This window comes from Trichosurus vulpecula, chromosome 8 (assembly GCF_011100635.1).
Source record: "Trichosurus vulpecula isolate mTriVul1 chromosome 8, mTriVul1.pri, whole genome shotgun sequence".
NCBI lineage: Eukaryota > Metazoa > Chordata > Mammalia > Diprotodontia > Phalangeridae > Trichosurus > Trichosurus vulpecula.
In genome coordinates this window covers 184,433,083-184,455,788 of record NC_050580.1, presented here as the reverse complement: position 1 = coordinate 184,455,788, position 22,706 = coordinate 184,433,083, and the positions used below count along the sequence as shown (strand labels likewise).

The 22,706-nt window shown below is 36.6% G+C and overlaps 2 protein-coding genes across 2 annotated transcripts; one reads left to right on the top strand and one right to left on the bottom strand.

Moving 5' to 3' along the window:
- Window positions 1-7,293: 7,293 nt before the first annotated feature.
- Window positions 7,294-8,253, top strand: LOC118829789 (olfactory receptor 4F3/4F16/4F29-like). The gene has a single exon (XM_036736669.1). The coding sequence runs from the start codon at window positions 7,294-7,296 to the stop codon at window positions 8,251-8,253; it is 960 nt and encodes a 319-aa protein (XP_036592564.1).
- Window positions 8,254-17,163: 8,910 nt separating this feature from the next.
- On the bottom strand, window positions 17,164-18,102 carry LOC118828631 (olfactory receptor 4F3/4F16/4F29-like). Its single transcript, XM_036735430.1, has one exon. The coding sequence runs from the start codon at window positions 18,100-18,102 to the stop codon at window positions 17,164-17,166; it is 939 nt and encodes a 312-aa protein (XP_036591325.1).
- Between the last annotated feature and the right edge of the window lie 4,604 nt (window positions 18,103-22,706).

Here is a 22,706-nt window from a genome sequence, read left to right as displayed (position 1 = left end):
GGGAATGCAGATGGAGAGAGTTTTGAGGATTTGAGAAATGCTTATACATAAGTGGCAAAAGGAGGACAAAAATTCAATAGTGTAGTGGTCAGAAAGAGAAAAGAAAACCCAAACAATCATGAGCAGAGAAGTCTAGGATAAATTTCATTAAAGAAAGCAATGGTTCAGAGATACAATACCACAGCATGAGAATTAGAAAAGCTTTAAGGTTGGAGTTAACTGCTAAGCACCAACTGAGGTACAAATTTTTTCTTGCAGATTAAAGAACTACTTATTTTATAAACAATCATTTTCTCAAATAGAAAAAACAACCCAACCAGACAAATAAACCAAAATAATCTCTGTCGCTCTTTTTTCAATAGAGTCCTATAGTTTGTTTTTAAAGATAGTATTACTACCAATCTAGTATTATAGTTTCCTCATTTTAAAATATTTTACTGCTTTTATATTATCTTGTAAATTGGAAGGCTAAATGATATAGTGTAAATAATGAAAATAGGTTTGAGTCCTGACTTCATACTTTATTAGCTGTTTGGTACTGGATCTTAGCGTCCTGCTCAAGCAAATGAGGATAATAATGCCTGCAGTATTTAACTCACAGGAGTATTGTAAGAATAAAATAGGGTAATGTATGTGAAAATACTTTAAATGTATAAAGGGATTTATGAATGGAAACCGCTTTTATTGGTTTATTGCATACCTCTATCATTATGTTCTTATTATGTGCCAGCATTTACCCATATGCACACTTACAGATTCTGTAGTACTTCCTTTTTCAGTGAAAATTTTACCCTATCATGATTTGTTTTCCTCAAATGCAATACTACATCTTCTTAAGTTATAATAAAGATTCCTTCAGAACTATATCTTCTCTCATTTTTTTATAGATGTCAGTGAATTTCCTCTCTCTCTTTTCTGATAGAAATTCAATTTATTTCAACTTGATTTGATTTAATTCAATCCAGTCTCCCTAGTAGATCATCTCACTGTATTTGCATTTTCATTGTCTAGCAGTCTCTGGCATACAGTAGACACTTAATAAATGTTGATTGATCAAAATCAATTCAACAAGCATTTATTAAGTACCAATGTGTTTAAAGCACTATGCTTGGTATTGAGGCTACAGCCAAAAAAACCCCAAACCCAATTCCAAAGCACACAAACAAATAGTCCCCGCCCTCAAGGAGCTTTCATTCTACTAGGGGAGGGGAATACAGCATGTACATAGATAAGCAAATACTCAATGTTTGCCTATAAAGTAAATATAAAGCAAAACCAAAGTAATTTCAAGACTGAGAGTGGCGGTGGGTTAGAGGAGGGTACTAACAGTGGTGTGGTGGTAGCACAAAGGATTAGGCACCAGAACTAAACTCTGAGGGGTAACAGGGCTAAGAATTACGGCTGAAGTCTTGATGAACTTTGAACCTTAACTCTCAGGCTTTCCCTTAACTTAATAAGGACCCCTTTCTCTCTATCTTCTCAACCTTTTGCTTAAATATAAATATTTCTTGATGGTACCTTTATTCCTAGACTCCTTTTAACTGCTATTTATCCAGCTATTTCTCTAAGTCCTCAGCTTTTAATCTGAGAACAGAAGAGTTCTGAACAGAATCTTTTTGAAGTTGATTACCTTGTCTGTGCTCCTTTACTATGCATGTATAACCAGCATGCAATTCCATACATTTAATATACAATCCAAGTAGAGTATACATATATGCATAGCATAGCCATAGCATATGATATATGCTGTTTCTGTTGATGGAAAGTAAGCTCCTTGAGGGAAGGCTCCATTTTATTTTTGTCTTTGTAACCCAGTAGCTAGAATGGTGTCTTGTATGTGGCATGCTTGTTGGTTGATAGATTGGTATAACGTTGAATTTTTTGAATTAATTTATGAATTATTAAATTAATTTATTGTATTAAAACCATTGTAATCAATATTCAAGACAACATGACATCATCAACCACCACACCATTGTAAACAAATCTCAATATGCACAAGCTGTTAAAATACTGCTTTTATTGAAATTTCTCTCTTCCCACAAGACCATGATATTATGAATATTTTTCAACTTTTTCAGCTACTAGATAGCTAATTACCTAGATTAAAAGGGTGGGAGGTTACTGGTTTCCCTGGCTAAAGATTTACATCAAAGTGTTGTCTTGGGGGCAGCTAGGTGGTGCAGTGAGTAGAGCACCAGCCCTGGAGTCAGGAGAACCTAAGTTCAAATCTGGCCTCAGACATTTGACACACTTACTAGCTGGGTGACCTTAGGGAAGTCACTTAAACCCAATTGCCTGCCTTCCCCTCTCCACAAAAACAAAACAAAAAAAAGTGTTGTCTTGCCACTCATGCCTTTCTTTTGGCCTGAAGAAGAGTGGTTAATCCTAATAAACCCATCATAGCATCAGATTTAATTACAAGAATTGGCAATCATTAATTGATTTACTTGCCTCTTTGTTGTTGGACTAAATATATACTGGTTTGGGACATAACCTGAAATTTACTTTTTAGATTAACTACCTATCATTGGGTTTTTATTTTTGCACCTTGTCTTTCTCACACAAATAGAGTACAAGAAAAATCTGGCTTTTTGAGTCCTATGGTTATTTGATATCTGATTATCGGATATGTTTTATTCTACACGAATTTTAAATGAACATGAAATATCACTCAATATTTGCTATTTCCAATTAAGTTTTTCCATAATTTAAGCCAGTCATTTACTAATTTACCACATAATACTACCACCACCACTAGCATCAGTATCATCAACACTATTTGCATCAGTGCCACCAGCCTTAGTACTACGAACACCACCAGCATCATGATGTACCACCAGCATCACCAGAACCAGAACTACAAACACTGTTGTTGTTGTTGTTTGTCCTCTGTCCTCAAAGAGGATCATGACATCAGGCATCAGGAAGATGATGTCATGATTTGCAGGTGAATTGGATTTACGTGAGGCAGGGTTGTGGAAAGTCACAAGACTTGCTCTCTCCTCTAGAGCCATCTGGGTCTAGTGGCAATATATAGATCAGGACAACTGGAGATGGCTCCCACCACAAACATAAACACTACTATGACACCACCTCTGGTACCATTAAGGTATAGTATAGAATTGTGGACTCAAAGTCAGAAAAATCAGGCTTCAAATTCTGCTTCTGAAACATTCTGACATATACTCTGAACCTAAGGCAAGTCACTTAACCTCTCAGGAAAGCTTGAAATTTTCTAAGACTATAAGGTAAAGACAAGGTGCTAATCTGCATTGGTAGAAGTTTTCTCCTTGGGAATTCCCTATGCCAATGAAATCACAGATGCAGCCCCATCCCAACAATAGTAATAGTTGAGATTTTTGTAATGCCTTCTCTTTTGCAAAGTGTTTAATGTACATTATTTTCTCATTTGAGCCATCTTGGAAGCTTCAATCCATCTCTAAGTTGGGGGCTGCTTATAGTCCTTTGGAGCTCATTCACTTGACTTGACCAAAATCATCTCACTCATCTTTCAACATCAACAAACCAATTGTTTTGCTTCCAATTTACTTGGGGCAGATTATCTTTAGATTAAGTTGGGATTTGTGTGGACTCTACATTTTGGGTTTGTTTTTTTTTTGAAAGCTCAAACATCCACATAATTTCTTTTTCTCATTTTGCAGATTACATTGTATAGGGTACACACCAGAATTCTGAAAATAGTATAATTGTCATTACATTTATGAAATTGCATTTTTAAAATGTTCTTTAGGGATTATTCCTTATTCATATCAATGAATAAAAATTGCTAAATTGGTGAAGAAAATCATAAAAGTCTTCAAAAAAAGGTCCTGTTCTCCTTATTAATGTCCTCTCTCCTTGGTTCCCCCAGGAAAACTAACAATACAATTTATTTGCCACATGAGCTCAGGCTAGCAGTCTCAAATCTCTGCAACATCACTTGGTCACTGCCATTCATAGCTACTAATTACCTGCCTTTCTTATTATAGTAATCTTTTATATGGTGGGAAATGACACTACATTGGAGGAAATTGAAATATCTGTGCTCTTTGAGAATACTACTTGTTGGAGATATTTTTAAAAGAGGTATTTTGTCATGTATGTTAGATTGGACTAGATGGCCTCTTAAGTTCCTTTCAAATCTTATATTGTGTGATTTTATGATATTCTCACCAATGCTTATCTCAATTAGTCAAGTCTATTTTGCTAGTCACCCACTTATTGAGGCTCCTTTTGCTCCAAATGAATTTCCTCTCATTTCAACTAGGGCACTAAATCACCCACTCCCAGGAGCCATTTCTCTTCACCCTCTCTCCTTTTCCTTTCATTACTTAGGAACCCTTCTAACATTTTTACCTTTGGGAAAACCGCCATTATTCTATGGCACAATTCCCAGGTCAAGTGAATCCCAGACTGGCTATTCCCAAATCTCAGCAATATCACTTGATCACTAACATTGTTTGGCTAATTACCCACCTTTGCTATTAGAGAAAAGTTACACAGTACCCTTTCTTTTTGAAGATATTTTACTGTAAGAAAGAACTTTAAACTCTCTGAGATCCTTAAACCTCTGACTATGTTACTGACTTACTCTTTCACAGAACAGGTGAGAAAGCTACCATTAACATCTCTGTGAGCTTCCCCCCTCTACATGTCTCTTTATTCTTCCCTATAATCTGTACTTTACAATCCTACTGATATTTTTCTTTTCTCAGTTGTTTGTCTCTCCTTCCATCCATCCATTCAGTCCATCAAGTAACACATATTTATTATTTAGCATAAAAAGTTGTCTACTAGACTTCAGGGGAGATAAAGACATGACTAAAACATTGTCCTAAATCTTAGAGAGTTTATAACCTAGTTGTGGTCACAAGGCATATGGTGAGACAATGTTAAGCCTAATTTCTATCTTCTTGAGTTTTGGGATATAAATGAACAGGACCTTAGATTTTTAGACACAAGACCTGTATTCAAATACCTACTACTGTAGAGTACAAATCTTAACCCTATTTTAACTGTGTGACCTTAAAGTCACTTAACTTCTTTATATCTCAAGTTCTTCATCTTTAAAATGAGACAGTTGCATTAAATGATCTAAAATAAATCCCTTCCATATCTAAATTCTACGATGTTTTCCCATAGTATAATATTTCTTTGTTCCCACCACATGCACTTTTCTTCCTCACCCCCCCCTCAAATGCCCTTTCTTTTCTTTTTCTCCTTCTACCTTTTTCCTCTTAATTTTTATCTTTTCTTATTCCTTACTTTGGTACTCGATCTCCTACTCAATGTTTCTTTTTTCATTTGGTCTCTTTATTCAAATGCCTCAGTTCCATAATTCCTATCATGTGGTTTTTATTGTTTTCGAATTCCTCAATTAGTCTTCTAGCTTTTGCTTTTGTTGAGCTCTCCCATTTTACCTTGTCTGTCCCTTTTTTTCCCCCAGTGATTGTACCTGACTCCATCCTGGGGCTACCATTGACCACTTCTGCTCCATCCAAGTTTTGGACAGGTTTAGGAGGGAGGAAGACATAATAAATACTTGCATTTACCTGCTCATCTTGCAAATTAATCCAACAAATAGTTTATACCAAGCTAGTGTCTATAAAATTGGACTATCTTTTCAGATGAGAAAAACAGGATTGTTTTAGCAACAGCAGATTAGAGAGGGACAGTTCAAATGGGAAGAAAAAATTACATGAGTTGAGGAACCATTTATATCGACAAAATTTAATATTACTAGTAGGTGGCAGATACATGGAATGAATGACTGTATAACCTTCCTTCTATATTTGTAAGTCTTAGCATTGTTGTAACAGACAAGGACATATTAAGTGCATCTCTGTGTCAAATATATTAAGAGGGAATAGTTTCTACCACATAGCACAGGATCTTATCCATAAAAATGAAAAATTAATATAGCAGATTATAAATATATAAATTTATGTAATACAAATTTATATATAATACATAATATAAATGTATGTAAATATAAATATGACATTTACATCATAGAATATAAATATAATATAATGAACATGTCATTTATTATAAATATAAATTTATATGTGATATAAATTTAAATATAAAACAAATAAATTATCAAGTATATAAAATAAGCAGATAGAGAGGCCAAGGCTTGACACTGAATACCTTGAATACTTGTGTCATCATGGACAAGTCACCTTTGATTTTCTTATTTGTAAAATGGAACAAAGAATACTTGCACTTCTTTCCTCACAGGGTCAATATGAGGAAGGCAATTCAAGAGCCTTAAAGTATTACATAAATGTGAGTAATTATAGTTACAACTACAAAAAATTTTAATTATAATAATATAAATTATATTTATATTACATTTATATTATAAAATTTAATTATGCTTATATTATACAATATAATTATAATATAAATTACAATTTATAAAACATTTATCATGAAACACCTGCTAATGAGTAGAACAGTGACTACTTTCTTGGTTTTGTAGATAAAAAAATAGAGGGAGAGAGGAGTTAATTTATTTGCCTAAGGTTTCATAGCTACGGTTACATAGTTACTTACATAAGGTCACATAATGACTGAATTAGGGTTTGAACGTTGGTATTCTGACACCAGATCTACCATATTTCCCTCTATATATACCACAACTATCCTAACATATACTGTACAAGAACACGCATTTAAAAAGTAAACACAGTGGAAATCCTTTGTAATGTCCATTTAAGAGTAGAACTAGCACATATCATAAGCTAAATACATTAAGTCAGGTTTTGGCTGGTAACCTCTGTGAACCTGTTCTTATAGATTTAAGATGATGCCATTGGACTAGATCTAGTTTCCAGATTTTCTTTCAACTCAAAAATCTCATAAATTCTATGAATATATTAAATTAAATTTGGGTTTTATATAGGTACATATATATGCACACATATATATGTATATATAACTATGTATCTATATATATCCATGAATTAGTCATTCAAAAATTGTCAGAATAGCATACATGAACTTCAGGATAATTTTCTGTTTTCTATAGCAGTGGGTTTGGTGAGAAGCAACAGCAAGAGATGGGAGGTGTAGCAATGCCTAGTGCTGAGGAGAAAGTTAATTGAGTACCAATGCTGATCCCTCGTGAAGGTTGTGTTGTTGTTGACAGTCTTGTGGTGAGGCAATAATTATGAAAGCACATGTGCTTCTCTTAGACTCTCCCAATAATCCCTCTTTTTCTGATTCTTTTTTCACTCTTTTCTTTTTTAGGTTACTTCAGAACTAGTCACAGTGATTTAGATAATGGATGTAGCAAATCAGTCTATGATTTCTGAGTTTGTGTTGATGGGACTCACCAATTCATGGGTGATGCAACTTATTCTCCTTGTATTTGCCTCTATGTTCTGTTTGGCAAGTATACTGGGGAACACCCTGATTGTGCTCACAGTGGCCTCTGACTCTCACTTACAATCCCCCATGTATTTCTTACTGGCCCACCTCTCCTTCATTGATATAATTGATTCCTGCATTGCAACTCCCAGGATGATTAGTGACCTTTTTAAGAAGGAGAAACTCATTTCCTTTGAAGGTTGTGTTTCTCAGATCTTCTTTATTCATGCAGTTGGAGCTACTGAAATGGTGCTTCTCATAGCCATGGCCTTTGACCGCTATGTTGCAATATGTAAGCCTCTCCACTACCTGACTATTATGAACTTTAGAGTGTGCATTTCTATTCTAGTAACTTCTTGGACAATTGGAATCACTCACTCCTTCCTCCAGTTGGCCTTTGTGATAAAGTTGCCCTTCTGTGGTCCTAACAAATTGGACAGCTTTTACTGTGACCTTCCTCGGTTCATTAGACTTGCCTGCACAGACACTTACAGACTGCAGTTCCTGATTACTGCCAATAGTGGGTTCATCTCTTTGGGAGCCTTTTTCATTTTGATCATTTCCTACATTGTCATCCTGATCACTGTACAGCAGCACTCTTCTGGGGGTTCATCCAAGGCCCTCTCTACACTGTCAGCTCACATCTCTGTGGTGATCTTATTCTTTGGTCCATGCATATTTGTCTATGTGTGGCCATTTCCCACATTTCCAGTGGATAAATATCTTGCCCTTTTTGACTCAATTATCATTCCTTTTCTGAACCCCACCATCTACACATTAAGAAACAAAGAGATGAAGATGGCAATGGGGAAACTATGGAATCTCATGAGATCAAGACTCATGATACTCATGAAGTCCCAAAGAATATCTTAAATGCCTTGATTGAATTACAAAGGGCATTAAGGGTTATTCTGCTTTGGGCTGACTACAACTGAGATGTGAAATCCTGGCTGCAGTATTTAATCTTAATGTATAGAACACAACAACCTTTTTGAGTCTATGAAAATATGTGCACACTGAGACAATATAAGACATTTCTTTGTGTTGTGATTAGCATCGGCAGTCAACTATCTACTTTGCCAACATCTGAGGACCAAGCCAAGATATAAATGGCTAACAAAATTCCTTGAACTCCCATGTTTAGTGCCAAATAGAGACTTTTGATTGACATTGGATATGATCATATTGCTCATTGTGAACAATTTATAATTAAACCTTAGTATGATAAGCCTTGAAGATGATTCTTTTGACCTGAGAAATTAAACAATATTCCCCATTATATTTTATCAGAATTGTTTCATAAAATCACAGAATCTTAGATTTTAAGCTAGAAGATATCTTAGGTCAATTAGTCTGAAGCCTTCAATCTACAGATGAGGAAATCATAGCCTAAAGAGGTTAAAATACTTGCTCAAGTATTGAGGGTTGAGTAGTACAGCCAGGATTAGATCCAGGTCCTTTAACTCCAAATCCAATCTTGTGCTTTGCTGGTTGTGTTTTCAGAATTTCATTCCTAAGAGCCTCTTCTTCTTTGGGTCAACATCTCTCCAAAATAGTAAGTCTTTGGATACTTTCCATTCTTTCCATTTATCCTTTGTAATCTGGACTGGGAAAATGTTTGTTTTCTTTTTCTCATTAACTCCATAATACTGAAGCTACTTGCCACTAAAGTCTCCTGCTCATATGCACTTTAATAACCAATTTCTCCTTGTTACTCAATCTCCCTGTTCAGTAAGGATTTTTGAATCCTTAGTGAGAATACTTGAATCTTCTCCATTCCTGTATCACTTTTTCTTCCCTTTCTTATGCCTAGAATAATTTGTTTATCTCTGAATAGAAGATATTCTTTTAGAAAATAATTACTTGAGAGAAAAGATGAAAATATTTTCCTTCTTAGCAAAAACAGTGAAAAAAAACTTCTTTGGCAGGCAGAAAAATGTTTTAAAAAAGCTGCAAGGAATTTAATTCACAAGAGTCTCATTGGCTAAACTGTGTACTGAAAAATCAGAGAAGGTAATAAAAGTCAATGTAGGATGTGAGGTAGTATGAGACACTAGAAGGCGCCAGTTGGAGAAATAATATAAGGTTTTTTGTTTTTGTTTTATTCAAGTGAAGAATTCATAATAATATGTTATATTATAATAAATAATAATAAATACAATGTATAAATATGATAATAATAATACATTAAAAAGAATGAGTCTAGAATTATTGAGTTATGATGGAGAATTATAGGACGATAATCTTATAATTCAGACTCTGAACAGAGACTGGGAAGTGATAATGGGCAGGAATTAAAAAAAAATTCAGGGCTTCCTAGGTAATTCAATTTAAGGTGGTTGAAAAAAAAACTGAAAAAGTTAAGAGCCTAAAAAGTATGGTGGTAGAGGGAAAGGAGAAATGAAATTCAGTGCCAGGACAAAAAGGATGGAGAAATTATGAACTGTTTTAATTAAAAACCTTTCACTACACATCTAATATGCTGATATTAATCACACAAGCAAGGAGTTGAGGCACCAGAATTTCTTTCATATAAAATGGAGAATAAAATGGAATCAATGAAAGGACAATGGGCAATGGGGAGGATAGTTCATTTATATAGGAAGAAGCTGGATACCCGCATGCAGCCAGAGAAGAATTAACTTCTTTTAAATTCAACCCATTCCCAAAGGGAAAAAAAAATAAATCGCCCACCACTTTAATAGAGAGCACTGTGAATTAATTCCTTGTTAACAGACAAGAGAAAAGAAATCTCCCTCTGGCTGCCCTATGATCTCATCACTTACAATCTTTGGTTCTTATCAATGGGGCAGAGGGAGGTGACCTTTACTATGCAGCTTCTGATACCAGTTGGGTCATGGAAGAAGAAGCAGGGGAGCTGGCACCCAGGGATAGAGTACCACCTGCCATTGTCTCATGTTGTGGGTAATGGGAATAGTGCTCATTCTGTCTTCAAGTTTCTTTTTCCCAGGAACCTCCAAACATATCATCATGTGGTGAACTCTGGGACAGTGTCTGCTCAAGTCTTTTGCTCTCACAACACAGGCGCTACATACTTGTATGGATATGGGTTGTTTTCTTGATGGCATGTAAGCTCCTTGAGGGCTTGTTGTTGTCTTTGTATCTGCAGCACTTTACATAGTAGGTACTTACTAAGTACTAGTTGATTGATTGATTCTCCTATTCTGAGTACAATATGATTGATTGATCATGCTACTTGATCCTCACTCTTTAAGGGTCTATCTATCCTAACTGGGCTGCTCCGAGTTGCATCCTCTTTTGTGGCTGTTTTGAATAATGGAAGGCCTGTATTATTTACTATTTTTTCTTTGTTTTGTTTCCACTTTTTTTTGATAACTTTTGTTTTGATATCACCTTCATTTCTGAAAGTATATCTTCCCCCTTCCCTGGGTGGCATGGTGGATACACCATTAGATTTGAATTCAGGAAGACCTGAGTTAAAATACTACCTTAGATATTTTCAAGCTGTATGATATTGCACAAGTTACTTAATCTATCTCAGTCTCAGTTGCCTCACTTGTGAATTGTAAAAAAAAATTGTGATAGCACCTACCTTCCACAAATGTTATGAAGTTGTGAGGAAATGACATATATAAAATGATTGGTATACTTGAAAAATAAGTGATAACTTTTATTACCCTTAAATACTATTACCTAGCAAATTATCCCATAACAAAGAACATAGAGGAACATAGAGAAAAAAAAAGCATTTCAACAAAGCTAATAAATCAGCTAAGTTGGATGGCATATGTAATACTTCATGCCTATGGTTCCTTCCCTCTGTTCTCAGAGATGCTAGTGTCAATAGCCTCTCCCCACAAAAGAGAACTGTTTTAACCATGGATGAAAGCATTCCAGATTATGACTTTCCAGAAGCATTCCATTACACTTGTAGGCTGTACATATGATACACAAGTTGATGTGTTTCACAGATATATTGACTGGAACAGCTATCATCCTGCCTCAGTAATTTAGCTGTACTCCCTTCCAAGCTATGCTAACAATTAGAGGTAAAGGATCTTGGAGATCATGTAGTTAAAAAACAGAGACAGTGTAGAGTAGTGGACAGAGTTCTGAACTTGGAGTCTTGTGTTCAGATCCCACTTCAGACAGTTTGGGCTCACGAATAAGTCTGTTCTATTGAGGAGGGATTTCACAAAGTAGATAGGTCTTGAGTTTAGTGCTGGAAAATGAGTTGGATTCTAGTAGAGTTGAAAGAGAAGGCAGTCCAAGTGGGGAAATCATGTGAGCAAAAGTGAAGAGGTAAAAAAGATGTGGGGGGCATACCTTACCTCCATGACAGTCTCCAGACTGTTGCCTCATGCTTTGAGGTTCTCTATAGCATTTCCTCACTTCTTCTCTGGGCATGTGATCTCTTATTAAGCCTTCTTTTGTCATTTCTATTTTAGGATGATTGCTCTATAAAAGGAGAGGAGATTAGGGCCCCCTTTGTTTCTCCTCTCTCCCCAGTCCAATTGATATTGTTATAGTGTTTTATAATGGATGATGAGTTATTAAAGGACATCCCTTGGGAGACACTGAATAACCTTCTCCAACTGTTTTCTACTGGCAATCTTTGCCTTCAGTAACCAAGTATTGTAGGATCATAGACTTAGAGCTGGAAAGAGCCTTAGATTCTATCAAGTCCACTCCTCACATTTTAAAAAATGAGAAACTAAGGTCCACATTTAGTATCTTATCATTGTGATTACATCAAGGGGGTATTGGTGAAGTGGGAGGTAGGGTGAAAGAGATGGTGAAACCAAATTCCCTCTGCCTTCCATCTGAATGAGGGCTCTAGTTGTTATAGCAAAATCTTAGCTTGGGATAAAGAAGAACAGAAACTCATCGCTGTGACCCTGGTTTAGGGAAGATACTTGACTTGATCTCTAAATGAGACAAGGCTTGTATCACTTGAGTTACCATATCCTAAGTACTACCCTTGCCCTAGCTAATGGGTAGGTAGAATTGTTTCCATCAATTCTAACCTTCCCAATACCAAATCATTCTGTGATGGTTGTCAGTGTGTGTTACACCTCACTTCATTCATAAGCTGTGGGCAAAATAATTGCCCAAAATCCCAGAATTGATAAAGGTTTGGGTCCCATATAGCTCACCTCATGTATATGTATGGTGTAGGCCAGTGGTTCTAATACTTTTTGATCTCTAGATCCCTTTATGTTCTTAAAAATTATTAAGGGTCTCACCAAAGAAATTTTAGCTTATATGTATTGACATTTACCATATTAGAAATGGAAACATTTTTGTATTATTATGAAAATGTTTTGACTCTGAAAGTGTTTCAGGGTACCCTAGGGATTTCTGAATCACATTTTGATGACCACAGAGAGGGAAAAAAGTTCCAGTCTTGGAGTAAGGAGAGAATAGAGTTAAACATCTCCTCTGACACTTACCAGCCCTGTGATCTTGTACAACATACTTTCTTTCTTTGAGCTTCAGTTTCCTCATCTCTAAAATGGGATAATCCCAGTAGTTTCTATTTCACAGAACTGTCATAAGAATTAAATGACATAAATATGTAAAGCTATTTTCAGACCTTAACTACCTGATATCAGTTGTCAACTATGATTTGATTATTCCCTGCCCAAAGCAAACACTTCTAGGAATATGAACATCAAAGCCATTTCCTCCATACTGCCAGAACTTTCCTGCTTTTGGCAGGCCTCCTCCTGTCACCAACCCCCACACGGTTGGTGTCCATATCACTGGACAAGATGATGGTGCGCACAATACAGCAAGCACTTAGGTCTCTCCCTGGTCCTTGTATATTTAGTGTCAAGGCTTTCCTGCCCTTCACACAACTGCCAAAGTAATTTTTCTAAGATAAAGGTCTGTGTCACTCACCTGCCCAAAAACCTCGGTTGGCTTCCTATTGCCTCTTGCATAAAAGACAAACTATTCCCAGTTTTATGTCATATTGTTTCTTTCCATACCCTCTCTGTTCTAGCCACATTAGATTATATTAGCTATCCATTGAACTCAAAATGTTCTCAAACCATTCTCAACTGCTGGAATATACTCTCTTCTCAATTCCATCTTTCTTAATTTTTTTCTGGCTCTTCTTAGTCTCATTTGATGGATCATCATTCATTTCCTGCTCCCTAATTGTGGGTATACAGAAATTCTCTTTCTACCATAGAAAGCCATTCCAGCACCGGGCCTGCTCAGTGCTGTCAGACCAGATGATCAGGGATATTACAACAGAAACCTGATATTGCCAATTCTTACAGGGCTGTAATCTCTAGTGTCTGCCTTCTAAATTCACAAGCTTTCCTACCACTGTATGAACTGTTACTAATCTGAGACCATTCTCACTTCTTAACCAAAAAGTCATCTACCTATGTTATCATGTCTATTAGGCTCAATAATTACCTAGAATAGAGTGTCTCATCAATGGATTCCTCATTCAAAGCACTCTTTTTCAAATTTCAGCTAACTTCTTCCTAGCTCTGAATAGTTCTTATTTATCAGAAGTCATTGACGTGTAACCAACAAACAATTGCCTCACAATGCCTCCAGCTTAATAATCACTTCATGACCCTTGTGCTGGCAGTACCTTAGAAGAAGAATCATGACTATAATGTGGAGGGCATACTTTTCTCCATGTCAGTTTCCAGACTATGGTGCCTCATGCTTTAAGGTCCTCTTCAGGTTTATGCACCATTGCTGAAGAGTTCCTTCATTTTGGTATACCACTCCCCACCTTCTCTTCATTCCTTCAACACTTCAACCTTCATAGTGAAGCAGGTCCACAGGTCTTAGCAGAACTGCCTTTTCTACTGGTGTAACTGTTCATGCAGTCTTATGGCATGACTATGCCTACTGTGATCATGCCCTTGCTACTCCCTTTTGCCAACCCATCAGATTGTTCTCAGAGATGTTAGTGTCAACACCCTCTTCCCACAAAAGAGAACTGTTTTAACCATGGAAGAATTTATTTCAGATTATGATTTTCCAGAAGCATTCCATTACACTTAATAGCCTGTATATATGGTTGGTATGTTCCACAGCAGTATTGACTGGAATAGCTATATTCCTGTCTCAGTAATTTAGCTGTACCCTCTTCCAAGCTATGCTAACAATTAGAGATCATGCAGTTAAAAACCAGAGACAGTGTGGATTAGTGGACAGAGTTCTGAACTGGAGTCTTTTGTTCAAATCTCAACTCAGACAGTTTGGGGGATATGAATAAGTCTGTTCTATTGAGGAAGGATTTTACAAAGTAGATAGGTCTTGAGTTTAGTGCTGGAAGATGAGTAGGATTCTGATAGAGTTGAAAGAGAAGGAGTCCAAATGAGGAAATTATGTTAGGAAAAGTAAGGAGGTAAAAAAGTACAGAACCATTTTATGGATCATTAGGATTTTATGAAATTAATTTTTTAGTCATCTTTTCAACCTGAGTTGGTCTTCATAATGTGTTGACTTTCTCCATATCTGTTCTTCAGGGTTGCGTTAATTGATATTAAAGACTTAATTTATAATTAATTTCTTTAACCTTTTTTTCAGGCATCAAGTTCCATCCTTTCCTTGACCTCTACCACAAAACTACTACTTATTCACTTGACAAATGACTCTGTCTTTTTTTTCTTTTTCAGAGAATCCCTTGGAATTGAACTACCCAAGGGATCTCAAGAGCTGGTTGTTTTCCTACTGCCTATTTTTAACTCAATTGCTATACAGTACCTAAATTGTGAAATTGTTATTCTGTCGTTTGGGTAGCTAGGTGGCACAGTAGATAGAGTGCTTAACTTAGACTCATCTTCATGTCAAACCTGGCTTCAGAAATTTACTATCTGTGTGACCATGGGCAAGTCACTTAACCCCATTTGCCTCTGTTTCTTCATTTGTAAAATGAACTGGAGAAGGAAACAGATAACCACTCTAATATCTCTGTCAAGAAACCCCAAATGGGGTCATGAAGAGTCAGACATGATTGAAATGACTAAACAACAACATCATCTAGTTTTCCATCTTCACTCAATAATTTTTGACTAGTATTCCTTTAAAAAATGACTTTGCCCCACTCTCTAGTTCAGCATCACCTGAATAAACAAACACGACCTGTGTTAAACCACAAAACTGGTGCTCTCTTCTTTTCTCCTTGTTTCACTATTCTCTACCCTTGCTTTCCAAATGTCTCAACAGTGAGACTTTCTTAGTTGATGTGTTCTCATATGAATGAATGAATGAAAGATGAAAAAAAATTATTGAATGCCTACTACTTGCCCAGCACTGTGCTAAGTACTAGGAATATAAGCACAAAAGCAAAGACAGTCCCTGCCCTCAAAGAGTTGACATTCTAATAAGTGGAGGAAATACATATATGAGGTGATGGACAGGGAGGGGTATTTTGATTTAGAAAATTACAAAGATGGTGAATAGAGCCATAGAAAAGTCTAATGACTTTATCTTTCCTGTAACAACAGCAGTATTGCTTTGATCATGGTTGATCATGATTCCAGCACTGTATGGAGGGACAGGGAGAATGTGAAGAATCCATGTGCAGAGTGATATGATAAAAAGGTGGATGGGGCATAAAGTGAAGCATGGTTGGAGTGTCTTAGACATAGTGAACCACGTGGGGCAATCAGGATGATGGGGGACCTGGTACAGGAATTCTGGAACTGAAAGGGTTAAATCTTCCAGGCAATGTTTTTGGTCTGGGTGGCAAGGTAGCTGGTGAGAAGATGGCTAAGGAGTACCGAAGTATGGCTGGGGCCTCCTAGATTTGGCGAACCATGCCCGGATAAAAGGGAACCCAGAGAAGGAGTTCTAGAGCTCAAAGGTTTATATCCTTCAGGGAATGGTCTCTGGTATAATGAGAAAAGTGCGTATCCAGCAAGATTGACAAGATGATGTCTGGGAAGCCAAGTTAAGTGTGACTGGGATCTTCTTGATGTAACAAACTACCACATCCCATGTTAGTCCACTTCTAGCGACCTAATTTAGTCTTTACTTTGTGGTTTAGCCCTTGTGACAGTATAATATGACATATTAATATGACCTATATAGAGCATGACATGTATAATATGACACATATATTTCCCTTTTCTTTCCAACCACATTTCTCAAAACTAGGGTCAACTTCTTTATCTATTCAAGAAGAAAATAATTTGAACTATCTTTTTCTTTCCAAAAATGATTTCATAAAAGAATGATTATTTGGTTTAAATAAAAAGGAGTCATCCTAGTGATAAGGTACAGGGAGAGAAGTGGGTCAGGAGACTGAGAGTTTTAACTAGTTGGGAAAAAATAACAACCTTTCTAATTAAGTAGGCTGAGTGATATGATGAAAACAAACTTGAATGAAGAATATTGTCTAATACCTCAAGTCAGAAGTGTCATCTTCATGTCTAAAGTATGACTTTTACATTAGGGTTTATCATGTACAGTGGAGTATAAGCAACATGACCATATTAAGGGTCAATCAGAAGCCTCTATTTGGCACAAAAGAGGGAGATTAATAGGTGGGGTGTCACCTTTGTAAGCCCCTTGCATATTGGCATTACAGAAAAAAAATAAACTAACGTTCTATCAGCTCCTCAAAAGAGTGGTGTGTCAAAAAAGACACATCAGAGAGAGATTAAAGACTCTCTAATGCTGTTTTAGTACATGGTTTTCATACCCTCAAAAAGCTTGATGTGTTCTACATATTTAGATTGTAACACTGCAGTGAAGGATCTCATGCCTTAATTATTGCCAGTCCAAGGCTGAAATCCTTATTCTTTTCATCCAAGGAATTTAAGACGTATTTGGGGATCTCATGAGCTGACTCCACAGTCTCTTCATTGACGCTTTCATTTCTTTGTTTCTTAATGTGTAGATGGTGGGGTTCAGAAAAGGAGTGATAATTGAGTCAAAAAGGGCAAGATATTTGTCCACTGGAAATGTGGGAAATGGCCACACATAGACAAATATGCATGGACCAAAGAATAAGATCACCACAGAGATGTGAGCTGACAATGTAGAGAGGGCCTTGGATGAACCCCCAGAAGAGTGCTGCTGTACAGTGATCAGGATGACAATGTAGGAAATGATCAAAATGAAGAAGGCTCCCAGAGAGATGAATCCACTATTGGCAGTAATCAGGAACTGCAGTCTGTAAGTGTCTGTGCAGGCAAGTCTAATGAACCGAGGAAGGTCACAGTAAAAGCTGTCCAATTTGTTAGGACCACAGAAAGGCAACTTTATCACAAAGGCCAATTGGAAGAAGGAGTGAGAGATTCCAATTGTCCAGGAAATTATCACAATAGATATGCACACTCTAAGGTTCATAATAGTCAGGTAGTGGAGAGGCTTACATATTGCAACATAGCGGTCAAAGGCCATGGCTATGAGAAGCACCATTTCAGTAGCTCCAACAGCATGAATAAAGAAGATCTGAGAAACACAGCCTCCAAAGGAAATGGTTTTATGCTTCCTGAAAATGTCACTAATCATCTTGGGGTTCACGATGCAGGAATCAATCATGTCAATGAAGGAAAGGTGGGCCAATAAGAAGTACATAGCAGATTGTAAGTGAGAGTCAGAGGCCACTGTGAGCACAATCAGGCTGTTCCCCAGTATACTTGCCAAACAGAACACAGAGGCAAATACAAGGAGAAAAATTTGCATCACCCAAGAATTAGTGAGTCCCATAAATACAAACTCAGTAACCACAGATTGGTTTGTTCCATCCATTGGATCAACATAGCCAGCTCTGAAGTTACCTAAGGCAATCAGAAAAAGGTAGGCAGTGAGTGGGTATTCTGAATGGCAACTTCCTATACTTCGAAAAAGCATTTATTTATTTACATTTGTGGATTACCAAGTGTCTTGACACTGTGTGTCAGAGATCACTCATAGCAATGACCCAAGAGCCCATATTACTACACCTACCACTATCTGACCATACTCCTCATCAAACTCAGTACCACCTGACAATAGAAACTTATCCCTGTTTGTTCATGTTACTTTGACAATTTACATAGAAAAACATTTTGATAATATAACTTGTTAATTCAAGGACTTAGATATATTGATGTATCTTAATTCAGGGAGATCTGAGATCAAATCTGATTTCAGATATTTCTTAGCTGTGTGGCCCTGGACAAGTCACTTAACCACCTGTATGCCTTAGTTTTCTCAACTGAAAATGGAGATTATAAAAGTATCTATGTCACAAGGCTGTTGTGAGGATCAAATGAGGTATTTGTAAAGTGTTTAGTATAGTACCTGGCACATAGCAGGCATTTAATAAAAGGTTATTTCCTTTCCTACTTCCCATTTTAATGTTGCCAAAACATATTTTCATATGTTCATAGAGTTTCAGAGTTGAAAGAGATCTTTGAGACTAGATCTAGTCCAATTCATCCATTTTACAGCTGAGAAAACTAAGCGTCAGAGAAGTTACCAAACAAAAACTTTATACAATGTACTTACCCTATAATATATTTGGTCTTGCTCTTAAATGTACATTACAAAGGAGTTCCAGTATATTTTCTTATTAAATTTATGTTTATTGGAGTCTGAATGCAAATCAAAGCATATGATTTTTCACTTTCAGTATTTTTCATGTTTTTTTCTTTTGCTCTCTTTCTTCCTTCGCAACATGACTAATATGGAAATATATTGTGCATGATTGCACATATGGAAATTGCTTACCATCTTAGGGAGGGGGGAGCTAAGAGAGGGAGGGAGAAAATTTGGAACTAAAAATTTTTTAAAATGAATGTTAAAATTGCCTTTACATGTAACTGGGAAAAGGAAAATATTTTTAAAATTTTTTGTTCATGATTAGTATTTGTTAGGCAGTTGCAGTAGAGGGGAAGAAATCAGATTTGGAGTTTAAAATCTGGGGCTCAAATCCTGCTATACCATTTATTTGTTCTCTGACCTCAGACAAGTCATTACTTATATGCCATGATTTCTTTTTCTTTGAAATCAGAATGATTAAATGTAAAAATAGAAAAACCATAAAAATAGTTATAATAAAATAATAAAACAAAACATACTCATGTTGAAATGGTCAGCTATGCTATTTGCCCATTTCCAATTCAACTCAGCCCACTTTAAGGGCTCTCAAGCCCATTAGGAAAGCTTTCCTCCAATTTGAATATTCCTTGTCTAATTTGCTGTTGTAAAAATAAAACAATTTCTTTGAAAATGGCCCCACTTCCTGGGCACTTTCTTTTGGTGTAGATTATTTACAAGAATCAGTTTCCAAGCTGAGTAGTTAATGGCAGTGTTCCCTGTGTCTCTATCTTTCCAGAAACCTTTGTGTAAGTTGAATGGAGTGGGAGTGGTGAATACACCATCACTCGATGTGCACTCTCAATATGGAATCAGGTGCAATCACAAGAAAATTGAGTTCAGCAAAGGCAAAAGTTGGAACTTTGGAAACTCAAAAGGAATCAGTACAAGAACCACAGATCATGGATGCAAGACCTGAGAGAAACACTGAATGAGAGAGGAAAGGGAACCAAAGTAAGGAAAAGGGAAAGATGAAAACTGAGAGGAAGAATTAGGATGAGAAAAAAATGAGAAGTTAAAGAAGGAGGGCAGGTTGGGGGAACATGGAGAAAATGGCTCTCAGTAACCTAGGAAGCACAGTATCACAGAATTGAGGACTGGAAGAGACATTACAATCAATCGGTAAGCATTTTTTAAGCTCCTATCATGTGCCAGGTACTGTGCTAAGAGGTGCTTATCAAATAGTAAGTGCTTAATAAAGGTATATTTCAATTTCCCATTTTAAAGATGAAGAAATTGAGACTCACAGAGATAAAGTGATTTGTCTGAAGTCTCCAAGGGTAGTAAGTGCCAGAGTTAAAATTTAAATTCAGGTACCATATCAAACCCAGGGCCCATTTCACTATATCCCAAAGCTCAGGAAGATGGAAATGAGTGACAATCTTGCTGTTTCAGTGGAAGCATTTGAAGAACTGATTATGAAGCTAAAAATCTAGTCTAAGGGCAAAATAATTTTCATGTATTATTTCATTTAGATTCAGGTAACCTATAACCAGCTTTTCACCATTCCATGAGCCACTAAATCATAAACCAGAAGAGCGAGAAAGATTATGTAATCTTCTGAATTTCTCTAGAACACATGATCTGTACCATTTAAGCATTTGACACTTAGCACATTTCCTTGTTTTTTCAATTCTATTTGCACATACTAGATACATATACCTGGTTACCACAAGCAGCCAGCAAGTTATTTGTTGATTGAGACTCTGCTTTATGCATATTTTTAATCACCCACAGTGTCTAGTATAGCTACTTTGTTTATTAAAGGTACTCAAATGGTAATTGCTAATTGATGGCCTGAATGGGGGAAATTATATAGAATTTAAAGGTAGAAATTATAGAGAACAAAAAGACATGCATGCAGAAAAGGTGCATACAGGTAATAATGACAGTCTATCTCACCTATTCTTATGATAAGGCTTAAATCAGGAACATATTCATGGGTCTGAGGTCAGAAAATTTAACCTTCTGTCTTATACTATAATACCCCAAGCAGCAGAAAGACTGCTGTGTAGTTTTTCTCTATTAGGAGAGGTACAAAATTAGTAAAATAATTTTAGTGATGAAATGATCTTGCTGAGATTTGGAAATAGCCAGTATGGGATTGGCTTGACCTGATAATTGTGTTATAGAGTAATGGTAGTTTTCCCAAAGGTCAAAATGTTCAGGGTTGCTAGGTAATGAAAGGAAAAGGAGACAGGATGGAGAAAAGTGACCCCTGAGGATTGGATGATTCAGTACCTTGGTTAAAGTGAAAGGTTGCTAATCTGTTTTAAAATATGTGCCAATAAATGCATGACCTAGGGAATATACTGGATTGATTGATTGATTTAAGGGTTGTGTAACAGAATGTGCAAATTAAAATGATCTCCGGGGATCAGAGGATCATGGATTTAGAGCTGGAAGGGCACCCATAAGATCATCTGGTTGAACCACATCATTTTACAGATGAGGAAACTGAGGCCCAGAGAAATGAGATGACTTGCTCCAGGTCACATGAGTGGTAAGGCACGGAGCCAGGGTGCAGTTTCTCTGACTCCTCTAGTTACTCTTTGCACTGCCCTGTCCTCTTGTCTAATCCATACAGATCCAAGTATCTCCTTGGCAACATCTCAAACAAGCAATCATCTGACCTCGACTTAAAACCTCTGGTGATTGGAAACCCACTGGCTCTTCAGGCTGCCCTATCCCACTTTTGGACTGATTTTCTAGTGAAAATGTACTTTTTTACATTGAAATTAAATCTTGTATTCAACAACTTTCACTCATTGCTCCTAAAAATACTCTCTGGAGGAAAATAGAAGCCATGACAGCTCTTAAAATACTTGAAGACTATTATCTCTCCTTAATTTTTTTTGCCTTTAAATTAAACACCACACTGTCTAGTCCTCTACCTTTTGCACCAGCTGCAGCTTGCCTAGATCCCTTCTGAAATGAGAAATTCAAACCTGAAGATGTTATTATGGATGTGGTCTGGTCATCACAGAGCTTTGTTCAGATGTTTCAGTCATGTTTGACTTTTTGTGACCACATTTGGTGTTTTCTTGACAAAGACACTAGAGTGAGTCATCATTTTCTTCTTCAGCTAGTTTTACAGATGAGAAAACTGATGCAAACAGGGTTAAGAGACATGCCTGAGCCACACAGCTAGTAAGTTTCTGATGCCAGATTTGAACTCATTTAGGTGAGTCTTTCTGCCTTCAGGCCACTTAGTCAATAAGTTCCTATTTTTGTACCAGGCAGTATGTTAAGAGGTGCTTATCACATAATAAGTGCTTAATCAGGAAGATGAGGCCTGCCTTCAGGCCTAGCACTCTCTCCATTGCCACCCAGCTGCCCATCACAGAGTACAGAATTATTGACACAAAATCTATGCCTTTAGGAATGTAGCTAGGCTACTATCAGAGATCTTCCTTCATTTCACCATTAGCCATAATATACTTTTATTTATGTGCATTATGAGATACCCCTTTTCCTCTGGTATTAATTTTGGGAAATGACATTCTAGTTCTCTGAAAGGAACAACCAGCTTCTTTGTGGCTGGCCTTGAAAGCCAAACCATTAAGTGATGATAAAACCAGACTACAGAGTACAATTTTTACCATAAAACCAACTTGGGAAGAGCATGGAAAAGTCCAGTGACTCATATTGCCATTTAGGTGCCACATCTTGCCTGTAAAACAAATAATAATAGCTAACATTTTTATAGGGTCTAGTATAAGCCAGTCACTGTCTGTCCTAAGCACTTTATAAATGTTACCTCATTTTATCCT